At 38.3% G+C, this 13218-nt stretch overlaps 1 protein-coding gene across 5 annotated transcripts in view; it reads left to right on the plus strand.

Moving 5' to 3' along the window:
- Nucleotides 1-443: 443 nt before the first annotated feature.
- The window catches only part of mapkbp1 (mitogen-activated protein kinase binding protein 1), a 42278-nt gene continuing 29503 nt past the window's right edge, over nt 444-13218 (plus strand). For 2 of the 5 annotated variants that reach the window (XM_053682565.1, XM_053682568.1), the window contains exons 1-3: nt 445-894; nt 1193-1698; nt 5742-5833. In XM_053682565.1, coding sequence (XP_053538540.1) covers nt 1585-1698; nt 5742-5833 — 206 coding nt within the window. In that variant the 5' untranslated portion in view covers nt 445-894; nt 1193-1584. The other 3 variants (XM_053682567.1, XM_053682566.1, XM_053682569.1) reach the window with 3 other exon arrangements.

Genomic DNA, 13218 nt, shown 5'->3' on the forward strand with positions numbered 1-13218 from the left:
GCTACACTTTTGGGCTATTTTCCCCCTTCAAATGGACGTGTTGTGTTGGATAGATGCCTAAAGATTGACCGGTTTCGAAGATTCATGTGGTGACCACCATCCAGAGATCAAATTCGGGCACAAAATTAGCGCCGACATGCCCCAGTACTTCATAGTAAAAAAAGTAATACTTAAGTTATATGACATTTATTATGACTGGGGAAAATGCATCATTCCTCCTGGATAACGGCAAATCTACAGAGTCCTGCTGGGGACATCACTACTTAATAACATTAATATGCGTGCCCATGTATTAGGAAATCGTTCCCACGCGTTATTATTATTATTATTATTATTATTATTATTATTATTATTATTATTATTAAATATGGATGTCACCAGCACACAGGAGCACAGAGGGTGCGTTTTCTATCCTAGGAACATATGGTGCAGTGTCTTTTCTGAGCTGAAGCGGCTGGTCGCTGGATGGCAGAAGTGGCCTCTAGTTGAAGCAGACGAAGCTTCAGCTCTGATCCTCTGCTGTGTGACTGATTTCAGCCAGCTAGCTTAGCCTCAAACTAACCCGGACAGCAACAGGAACGGGCAGTTTAGGTTTTAACAGCGACCTACAATCAACCATGATCAGGATTACCATAACGTTAGCTAGTAAGCTGTCTAAACAAACGAGAGCAGCACTAAGCCTGTACAGACCGTTTGTAGAAGTATCCAGCATTAACCAAGCTAGTGGTTTGCTATGAAGCTAGCAAGCTATAGGACGCTAAATTTTAATTTACGTTACACCAGTTTAAAATAGTATGCTGTGTCACATGTCATTTTTAGCTGACAGGTTTACATGTCCTTATTTTATCTAAGAAAGCACCGAGAGACGTTGCACTCTATAGCAAACAAACACCGGTGAGTGTGAATCAAGTGTTATCACTGGGAAATCAGCTGTCAGCGTTAATTTCGCTAACACAGAGCCGTGTTTCAGTATGATAAACCGCAACCTGTTAGGATTTACAGTTTTGCTTATTATATATGATGCGTTTTCGTAATTTCACCTCTCTATATTTCTGGTTTAAAAACAACGACAGCGCCATGGCTCAGTTCTCTAGTCCTCGGATATAAAGTGATTAGTCCACACCGGTCGCTCCTCCTACATGGACAGCCGGAATCAGTGTGCTTTTTACATTAAGGCTTGGTTTGTGTGCAGGGGAGACGAGAAGAGGCTTTTCCCCAAAGAGAACACTCAGGAGCTCAGCGAGGAACTGCTGACTGCATGAGAATGAGCCATGGTCCGTTTCACCACCACATCACCCACAGCAGTGAGGAGAAACAGTGTGAAGATCTCGGAGCGGCTTCAGTGCAGAAGAACAGGACTGCAGCTCAGAGGACAAGCACAACCCCGGCGACCTGATTTCTTCTGATCACTACAGTACAGGAATGCCTGAACCAGGGCTTACTTTCATTGCAGATTATCTAAAACACCATGTAACGTCGGCAGTTTAAAAAAAAAAAAAAAAAAAAGACTAGAGAAGAGCCATACTTGACGGTTTTGATCTTAAAGGTGCTGTACAGTTACATTTTCCATGAGAAGAGCTCAAGATGACGATGGAAAACTCGACTATTAAAAATCGGATTAAAAACCTGCTCCGGTCTCCTTCCATCAAACTGAGGAGAAATAAACCAAGGAACAACAAGGAAAACCTGGAAAATAAGGTAATGCATCCTGCTTTAGATCTGGAAAGAAAGTATAGCCTAGCATATGGTGCCCTTTAAATTTCTCCTATAGCCCATTATTTGTGTTGGAGCAAATGAGCATGTGCATGATGATAACCCTGTGTGTGCTAATATTGAACTCATTATACATGGGTTTTGTTTGGGATTTACACAAGCCTTATGATCAGTTATTAAACCTCCATTTATGATTGCTTATTGTGTTTGCTTTGGCTCCTTTGCAACTCTGTTAAGGCCATGGGGAAATGAACCCCAAAATGTCACAGCTATGTATTTAGCTTTTGTATTGTTAAACTCTTTATGAAGGACATTAGGAAAATGAAATCTGACCTATGTACTATCCTTGCACACAGTAACTGATTATTTCAGTGAGGTCTCTGAATGTAGCCTTTGGTTTACGTTTGATTTATGATCTGTGACTGATTTACTGTTATTTAAATTTTGCTGCATTCCCTTCTGATTGCCTGTTTACTGCTGCAGACAAATGCCCAATGTACTTTCCTCTTTAAGCCACAGGGTTCCTGGGACTTGAGGACTGTTCATTTCATTCAGATTTTGACCCCTGCAACATATTATGCTCTTTGCAAACTGCAGTAACTCATAATAACCTGTTTACACACCAGTGTATCTGACTAGATTATATTAAGAAGACTAGACTTTAGTTTGTTTGTGTGTGTGTTGGGGGGTCGGGGGGGGGGATATAATTCTGCTCAATTCAAATGCAAGCCTAAGCCTCTAATGACTTGTCCATTAAGTAAGCCTGCACGGTTTAATTCCTGCATCCTGTTTATAAAATGTTTATAGCTGACATTTTCAGTAGTACGCAATAGAATCTTGAGTTATCAGTAAAAGACGATGTTCAGTTCCAACCAAAAGGAACTTGAAGATACAAGACCAGACAAAGAGAACTTGTGCTCATGTAACTATACTTGTACACTGGAGTGGTTTTCAAACCATGACTATGCTTTTTTGTCCTGAGGCTTTTGTGTTGTGTAGCTTCAAAAGCAATTTTACTCCTCCCAGCTGTAAAGTTTTTATTGGTGCTTTGGCTAGAGATGGTTCCTTTGTTCTGCCACTTATGAGATGAGGAAGTTTTTCATGAATTTTCTATTTAAATCCAAATCCGTAGGTCTAATATTTATTGCATGCTCCCACCCCTGATCCTGTAGATCCTGTCCTGCACATTTTAATGTTTTCCTGCTTCAAACGTACTTGATTCAACTAATCAGATAGTTAACAGGCCTTCCTGAGGTAAATGGGTGTGTTGGAGCAAAGTAAACACTCAAATGTATAGGACAGGGGGTGCACCAGGACTAGGGCTGGGAACCTGTGCCTTGTATTCAACCTTGTTTTCACATTTAGTAATTCTGTACTAATGTCAATGACATAAAAAATTTAATGTTGTTTGGAAATGAAAGATACACCATCCAGACCACATCACCTTTGACCTGCAGGGGAAAGGTCTCCTGTCTCTGTCATGATGCTGACCAAGATAATTCATTACCCAAACCTGAATATACTTTTCATTAGCTTTCTGTTTAGTCTAAGCTTCCCTTTGGGTGGGAAAAGGTGGATGTAATGCATAGGCTCTATATTGATTATAGCCACTGGCAGAGATACTTACAGTTCTTCAATAATTGTTTAAATATAGACTTATGGTAATGATGCAATTAAAGAGTGCATGGAAATTACCATAGTTGCATTGATGTACTGGTAGCTTGTAGGAGAGCGCAACTAGAAAGTTAACTAAATAAAATAACTCAGGACTTAGAATAAAACCTGAGTATGGTTCACAGACCTTTTGCTTTTTAATCATTGGTTTAAAAAATCTTTTTCCTGACTTTTTTCATATTTATTGTTTATGCACTTATTTTGGTCCCCATATAAGATTGACTTTGTCCTTTTTGTTACTAAAGAATCTAACACCTGTACTAACTACAGATTCTCTATGTCTTTTGTATTTTTGCAACTTCAGCTGAATATCAGATAAATAATGTGCTTGGCCTTCAACTCTTCAGTGATTCTCTGATATCAGGACATTTCTTTTGGTTTTATTACTTGGGTAACATGTAAATGAATATCTTACTTAATATTTAGTAAAATAATCCACAGTAGGCAAGGTGTCCCAAAAGTCTCCATGCATAGGGGACTATGTATGCCAGTCGATTGTACTTTCGTCAGTGGATGTTTGTGGACGTCCACTTCTCAGTTAGTCCGCAACACTTCCAGTCCTTTTGAATTTATTATTGTTTGGCAGCAGTGTTGTATATGTGTGATGTGCTTGCCATGTTTCCTGTTAAAGTCCATCGCAACCTTGTGACAGCTTCCCGATTGAGCCATGAGAACCATTTCAATACGTTCTTCTTTTGTCAAACGCATTCTTAAAGGTGATATGAAAAAATATATTTATATATAAACTAAGTATGAACAATTTTGGAAGACATTTTAATTTCCCCTATATATGGAGATTTTTGGGACACCCTTGGATTTTCCATTTTCCATCCAAATAGTGGATGGCATGCAACATGCATACAGACAAATAGTCTGTTAATAATGTGACCAGTAGCCCAATGAGAAACATGCATGTAAATCAGAATACATAGTTTGAGGCAAATTTCTATCTTATTGATTGAGGTGGATAAATTGTTATACAGAACAATAAACCTTTTCGGTATTTTCACAATTTGAATCACCACTGACCAGCATGATTGATACAAAAACTGTCCTATAAGGAAACAAAGTTCTTAGTATAGAAATTAAATGATAATAAATTTGAAAAAAAAAACAAGTGTATGGTGGGCCGGTGGAGACATCCAGCTGCTAATAGGAAGGACAACTTAGAAACACAATGTTTTGCTAACACCAACCTTGTTTAAAAGTCACAAGCTTCTCAGTATGCTGCAGTTAATTCATTCAGTCATTCATATGAACATAAATGTTTGCATATAAGCATGCCAGTGTCTGATTGTTTCAGAATCACTAGTAATTTATTTGTGCACACAATTGTGGGATTAAAAGTGTGGGGAAAAAGATCACATTATCACTGTTTAATTATACGGAAGCTGATAATTGTGCAATTTATTTTGGAGTGTATAGTCTGAAATAATAAGCTCAAGTTTGAGTAAGCTTGACATCAGTAAGTTCTTTATTCACATGTGCTATTATGTAAGAGTTTTATAAGAGTGAAGAAAAAGTACTGGCTTCAGTCTGTCATGTGATAAGCCCTGATGGACAGATACAGCAGAAAAGGGACTGACTGATGCAAGTTAGAGGGCAGGGTTATACTAACCACACACACACACACACACATGCACGCACACATTGTCCTCAGTCTTCTAAGAATTCATACACATGGGCTTGATGGATCTTGTATTTTCTTTGAAAAGAGGACATTGATGTGATTTGCACACCAGTAGTCTTTTAAAAGTTGGAGTGAGTGTATTGTTAAAATAAACCTTGTGTTTAATGTTGTTGCACTGAAAATGTTTCCTGCAAAGAGACTATTAAGAACTACAGGACCTGATGTAAGTGCTCTTGTGCTTCTAATTATGCTTTACACATATAATGATAGTTTCCTAGTGTTCATTGTATAGTATCAGATACTGATACATTTAATTAATAAATTTTTTGCTTGGAAGCATAATAATGTGTGTTCAAAGTAACTGTTTACTTCTAACTTTGAATTTGCACTGTAATGGAAATTCATAACTCATGATTTCCATTTCAAATGGCAGCACTGTTTTGGAGTGCTAGCTATCAGTGGAACCATCCTGGTCCAGCTGGGCTTTTAAACTATTTGTTCTACAAAACAGTTATTGTGCAGGAGCTTGTCTGAAGTCCTGTAAATTGTAGGCACGTTGCCTTTTATCCTGCATCTGGCACACAGACCGATTACACCCTTTCATTCCCAGACAGCTCTTCCTAAGCTTTCTTTTTCACCCATTAGTAATAGCAGTAGCAATGTAGCAGTGCACTGTGACACATATATTAATCACATTGTTTATCTTTCTCTTGTCATTTCACAGGTGACTCTTGAAAAGGTTTTGGGAATTACTGCTTCAGGAAACCGTGCCTTGGCCTGTGACCCTCATTCAGGTTTGGTAGCCTACCCTGCAGGGTGAGTAACACAAGAACAACTGCATAGCAAAAATTGTTGCCCTGCTCTTATCTACAGGAATGGCTGTCATTCTCAAATTTCATTACTAGAGAGATACAGTAATTGACCTGATTGTTTCAAAGAATTTTATTGATTGTTTTATTGAATTGTTGAATTGAATACTTGAGGAATGCATTTCGTGGAACACACTCAGCAGTACAAGAATGATTTTTGTGCTGTATGGAATTCTTAGAAAAGAGAGTCCAAGTGCAAAAACAGATAGAAGTTCATCTGCCAGCAATCTGATAACAGCTGTGTAAGCATGCACAGAAATTAGGTGGGGTACAAACAGGAAAAGCAAAAAGCTGGGTCAGGAAGGACAGTTTTATTCTCTGAGGTGCATATAGAGTGTATACATTCCAAGTGGCTACTATACTGTGGTTTATCCAAAGGCATCCACAGGGTGTTCCTGTATTTTCAACAGTATGTGCGTGCAACACTCCACAGAAGCAGGTCTTTCTATGAAATGTTCATGGTTTCGTCTTGCATTGAAACACAGTTAATGTTCAACTGTATTTGTACATGGCTGTATTGGAGCATGGTGTGCTTCAGTTTGGTTAGAAATTATTGAGAAAGATGGCAGACCCTGAATTTAAGCTGGATACTAATAATGTATACGTGGTGATTAACTAGAACTGGATTAGGATGGCGTTGCTGGAAATAGCCTTGGAATTCTAGTCATGAATGTAGGGGTTAAGAGGCTCCTTTAAGCCACCAAATTGAGAGGTTTTAGTGCTCAGCCTCTATGGAAATGTTCTTTCGTTTCCATATTTTTTCTTGCCTTTCCTAAACAGCAGCCATGTCTTGAACATAATGTAATGTACTATACATACACATTACTCCTACTGAAATGGTCTGTTGAACTGATTAAGTCAATCAGATGCTCTACAAAAATGTCCACTACCTTTATTGAACCACTACCTTGATTGAGTGTGCAAGTGTAAAATACTTTTCAATAGGAGTAGTATGTTGTACAGTATAATAAGTGGAACTCTTCTTATCAAGGTATCTGACAGATTTCTCAAGGGATGTGTTAAGTCTGCAGCTTGCTGATTAAGCCAAGTTACCAGTTGGTGCTGACAACTGACCATGTACTGCTCTGAATTTAGTGCAGAGCACAGTGACGTGTTCACATAAGGCAATCAGACGAGACCCTGCAGCTGTTATGCCAAGTCTGTTCTCCTAGTGAAAGTTAAAGAGAAATGTTTGTATCAGTGCAAAAGTTTACAAGGTTTGTAAAAGCTTTGTTGCCTACTGTGTTCATCCGTCTCTGAGCTCCACCATCATACTTTGCCATGACTCACCAAGTTGCAATTGTAGTTCAAGTGACATTTATCACTCATAGCTGCTATGAATGCCTTCTGACTGCTTTCATCTTTTGACTTGGTGATTAAAACCTTGCTGACCCCTAGGCCCTGTTTCCAGGTATAGTACATAGTAATATAACGGATAACCACTGAATTTGGGCAAGAAAACTGGATTGTTTCCAATGACTAAATGGCTTTTAGGAAGTTTTATTGTGTCTAATATAATTTAGAAAAGATCATCTATATTACAGCAGTTGGGATTTAAATGCCAGTCACGTGTTTGTGTGTTAAGGTACATTCACACTCACAGCGATAAAGAAATCGGAGACCATTTATTTTCAATGAGTGCTGGTGACTTCCAGCGATATGAGCGACCGCGACCATTGGTGACCAGATGTGGGCGTGTCCAGCGATGTAACAAAGTTGAGAGAAATTTTACTTTATGCAAATTTTGATCCACGTGGTATAGCAACTACCAGTGGGAGTGAAGACAGTAGCTCACACGTGATTCCTGATTCGCCATGCTGCCTGCAAGTCCGAATTTCTTCGTGGACCCAGACAGTCCGGTGCTTTCACCGCAGATAGATGACCACAGTGACAGAGCACACACTGCTTCTCCTTCATCTAGTAGGAAATGATACATATATAATGGTGAATTTTATATATAAACACGCTCCCTCCAGAATGTTTAATTTTAGCTGCAATAAAATTGGTTTGATATCAAAAGTGGAATGGTAGTTGCACCACACAGTGTTAAATGTTGTTATCATGGCAACCAGTAGTAGGAATGCCTACTGGAAACCTGCAGTGATCAAATCTTTGTGTGTGAGAATGTACATTTACTCCTCAAACAAAACAAGCCAAATTCAACTCCACTCAAACCCATGATTTTTATTATTATTATTTTTTTTTTTACATGTGGATTGCGTAGTTATCCAAATGACAGTTTATTGCTCCCCAAATGAGAGTTGTTCTGTGGTTTCATATACCCGATACATATTTTACATTCTGTCCATGTGAATGCTGAAATACAAAGTGCAGACAAATGGTCCACAATGAATTGACTGGTAATTGACTTGTACTCAGTAATGGAAACTGAGTGTTCATTTACTTCGGAAGGAGCAGCTAATTCCATTTCAATCCTTCTTTGTTGATTTAAACTTGAAGCATTCTTTGGGAAGGTGTCCTTTTCTTTCAGAAGTGCACCTAAATGAAAAGATGTAGAGTACTTGATTTGTCAAGAGTGCTCTCAATTAGGTTGACTGGTTTTCAGTCATAGGCACTGTACACTCTTAAAAATAATGGTTTTCAGCACCAAAGGTTCTGCAAAGAACCTTCTTGTCAAGAACCATTTTTCATTGTATAGGGTTCTTGACTTGAGCTATGTGGTTCTTAATTCTTAACTGTATTGGTTCTTAATAAATTAAAGTTCTTGGGACTGGAAAAGGTTCTCCTGGCATCACTCTTAAGAACCACTTTGCTTAAAGACTAACTTTTTAGAGAGCTTATGATAACATGGATGCTTGTGGCACTACTGTGAAGAGCCATTTGTAGGTTCTTTAAAGCAGCAGTAAATAGATTCTTCTCTAAAGAACTTGAGAGTAAAATGTTCTTTGTGCAACTTAAAAGGGTTCTCATATGGCATCAGGCTGTTTTTGGTTCTAATTGGAACCTTTCTTTTTAATTGTGTGTGGTTGTTGCATCATATGTGTAATATGCAGCTGTTGCAGATGCAGATTTAGGGACTTATTGTTGCTGGTCCTTTCTTTTACTTTTCATGTTTCGAAGCCTGTGCATTGCTGCTCATTAAATACAGTAAATTGCATTTTTCAGCATGAATCCAGGAGCAATATGACCATATTATTTCGCACATTTCAAACACATTATATTAGGAATCGTTTGCACTGGTGTGTAAGTGCTGAACTAATGCCTACATAATGTAATGTACTGGAGTTCAGTCGTCTGCATGACCAAGAGAAATGAAACCGACAATATTTACACCCTACTCTGGGACACATGACACTTCTCTCTTTTATTTGCCCAAGTACTGATGCAGTGGGAGTCATCAGCTTTTAGCAGTGCTACTTTGTTGATAATGTATTCAATGACTGTTTTGACAGTGCTGTGTTTCTATATACTTATCAGCCTGTTCAGAATCCTGCAGTAGTTTCATCAACGTCAGAAACATTTGTGCTATTATAAATATATGTTGAAGTTAATTTAATTTTATTCATTTTATTTTAAGGAAGCACTCATTTCTAAACACATATCTTCAAATAGAATAACCTCACCATAGGAGAGGCTTATTCAAAATAATGAATATGCTTAGAAGCAGGATGTTGCTGTATAGTATTATAAAACATGGACAGTAATGCCACCATGAACATGTGGATCAGACGCTCTCTGTCTCTCAGCATTGCAGCAAAATAGGTCAGTAGAGCTGAACAGTTAAGTGACTCGGAGAGGGAGAGAAGAGGATTGGAAAATCTGAGAGGAAGAGAAGCTGAAATGGATAGAATGATGAAATCAGAAGAGCATAATTACCCAGCTGTTGAAACATAACAAAGAGGTGTTTTTTGTTTGTTTGTTTGTTTTGTGTGTGTGGTGTGCTGTTTTGTTTTCCAGTGTGCAGTCTGCATCTCTGCTGCATTGCAGCACTTGGGACTATTAATCCTATATTAGTAATCTCTCTAAGCATAGCAGCAAAAACTGAATTAGATGTTGTGTGGAAAATGCTGGCACGTTAAAAGAGATTATTTCATTTCCCCTGCTTTTCACAGAAACTCATGCCATATAAAGTGCCCCCAGTGTGAGTATTAAAGGCAGAACATAGTGCCAAGGCTCACAATCTTTGTGCTAAAGTGTTCTATCCTGGCAGCTGTGATCTGAAGCTAGAGGATTGGAGAACTGGGCTCAGTCTAATCAGGCCGTGGGAGTCCAGGATCAGTGGCAGATCCTTGCTAACACAGGAGCATCAGGGGGTCGGGCTCCGAGTTGGAAACTGATACTCTGACGGCGAACCTGGATCAGTGTGTATGTGTGTGAGGCTTGACCACCTGTCTTTCTAGTTTATCCCACTTACCAGATGGAGCAAGGCAGTAGCTATCACACCATGTAAACCTTTTTTACTTCACCCTTTTAACTCTTACTTGCTCACCCAAAAGAAAAAAGGTACTTGGATCACAGATCAACCTATTTGCACTTCTTCTACATTCTGCAATTGGGGATTAATTGAATGGCTAATTAGCCACAACACATTTTTAACATTGACTATGCATAATCTGTATGTTACTGAGGGTATTCTGTACATGCTTGAAACCTACATGTTTGTGGCTGTCTTTATCCCAGTACACCTTATCCATCTCCTTAAGACCTTGATGAATTTTCCAAATTCTTAAGGCCCTGGGGTCTCAGGACTAACTCGGGTTAAAGTAAAAGTCCACCATGAAACCCATTAAATATGTCCGTAGGGAATGTTTTTGTGATGTTCTTGGCAATTCATGGTGCGAATTTGTTGGTTTGGTGCTGTATTTTCATCTCAAATAATAAGGGACAGTGGGTAGTTTTCACTGTGTGTGCCTCACAAGAAAAGAACAAGAGCTTGCTTTCATTTCGATGAGAAATTTAAACGTCACATTGATCCCGAAGTTCCAGAATGAATTGCAGCTACGCAATCCATTTGCGTTGAGATTTATTGCAGAGACTTGGCTCAAGCGTGATTGATCAAGCTCGATCATTGATCACGGTTGTTGATTGACATTAATCAAGGACAGTGGTATTAGCATGAAAGTTGAAGCTTTGGAACACTGTGTTTAATGCACTTATACACAGTAGAATGTTTAGGTAGAGATGAATTCCCACTTTCACCACTCAGTGTTGAGGCAAACAATCGTTCCAGCCTAAAAAAAAACCAAAAACTTAAGAGACAGAGGGTTTGTAGATGTCAAAAAGTAATCAAACTTTATTGAAACAATAAAGTGAGAGTCTGCAGAAAGTCTGAATTATACATACACAAACATGTCTTTATATACTTTTCTGAAGCAGTAAAATTATCCCTAAGCAGGGCATTTACATTTTCTTTCTAGAAACCAACCTGTCTCCATTGCCTTAATTAATTATTCATATCTATATGATACCTTACGTTTGTGGCGCATACATTGTCAGTTGAATTTTCATAAATATTTTATCAGGACAGGGTTTTTACTTTGTCCCATAATTCACCCTTATACCTTAATGATTTTCTGACTCTAGTCCCAGCCTGGTACCCTTCCTCCTGGAATGTTATTTTGACACTGGTTTGCAAGCTTAAAGGGTTTTGATTGGGGAAACAGTTCTGGTGAATGTCTAATTGCTAATATATTGCCATAGAGTAAAGCTGCTTTAGACAAACACAAGGTTCTTCTAACTCAATTTACACAGGATACAGAGAAACACCTGCTGTGCAGTAAAACATAGAAGTCTTCGAGCTCAGCACACATAGAATCTAACTTGATTAAAATTTTTTGTGGTTTTAGATTATACTTTTAAAAAGAAAAACCTGCTGTGCAGTAAAACATATCCAAATATTAGTTACACAGATTATGTCAATATCTTCTATGTCAGACATCATTAGGGGGTAATGTAGGAAACCATTAACTTAAGAGAAAATAGACTAACCTGTCGATGAAAGAAGTTTAAACAGACAAAAAGTAGTCCATTTAGAATTTAATCATAAATTTTTTTGCACCACTGAAAATTGCGTAAGGCCGTTTAACTGAATTATGTGTAGGTGAAATGTGTCTTATGTAATGTCATCTGGAGATACATACTCTCTGCTTCTCCTCCAAATTGTGTTTTATTGGTTTCTCATAGGACACATTGCAGGATATCCTCGTACTCCCTGCTATCCTGTGCAATAATTCTCTTGAACTGTTAATTAGCCTGCAGCCGTAGGTCTTTTGTATGCAATGATTAACATTCCTAGTTGCACAATTACAGCTCACCTGCCTTTTACCTATAAAGGTGCAGACAGACAAACACGTTGATTTCACTTCTTTTGAGTGTATTACGGTAAGGTCATTTTTGAGATTTCAGGTTAGCAGCCCATAATTCTAACTTGTTTTTGGTCTGTGACAGCTGTACTATCTGCAGGTATCCCTAGATCCAAGCACTGCAATGCTTGATTGAGCTGATTAGGGCTCTGACCCAGTGGGGTAATGAACTGTGTCAGCTTATGTCTGACAGTAGGCACAGACATGATACACATGGCCCTGCAGAGTTCGGGCACATGGCAGCTCATGTTCAGCAACCTTTGGGTTGTTGTTTTTTTTTAACACCCCTCCCAATTCCTCTTTCATTGTCATGAAACTCAAAGTATTTCAATGGTTTTCTTAAATATTGTGCTTACATTCATATGACAGCTGCTCATTTCTGTGTGAGATTGTCTCACTCAGGACTGTGCCTAGCAGAGAGAATCATATCTATTAAAATAACCAGTTCTTCCACTCCAGTTTGACATGTTCAATTAACTTTATGTGTAGAGACAATTGGATATTTAACACCATGGATATGTTCCCAAGGATATCAAATACAGCGAGGCTACTTCGTTTGTATCCTATCATTTACATTTAATCATTTGACGAATGCAAACAGCTGAAGGCCGGACGATACAAAGTTTTTAAGTATCTTTAAGCATTTACAACGTTCGTCAATTTCAGAACCTAAGATAAATTTTTAAAGAAAAATGATTTCAGGAATACTGTTTTAACCTTTTTTAAATAACTCTGGGGACAATCCATTCACTTTTTATTGTAAGTAATATTTAGACGGAGTCAAAATTAATGTATCATGCGATTTTAAGAAAAAAGATGTATGAAAGAATCTGGATATGAGTATAAATAACTTGTGCATGAAAGGGTTAAAGGTAGTTCTGGCATACAAGTTAGTAACCTGAAGAAAGAGACTTGTTAGTGGCAGAGGCATCCCTGTGTATATACCACAGCCATCCATGGCCAAGAGCCAAGTGAGCGACATGGCCATGCTCTCTAGGTGGCAAATGGC

The sequence above is a fragment of the Ictalurus punctatus genome, chromosome 9 (assembly GCF_001660625.3).
Source record: "Ictalurus punctatus breed USDA103 chromosome 9, Coco_2.0, whole genome shotgun sequence".
In the NCBI taxonomy this organism is placed as follows: Eukaryota; Metazoa; Chordata; class Actinopteri; order Siluriformes; family Ictaluridae; genus Ictalurus; species Ictalurus punctatus.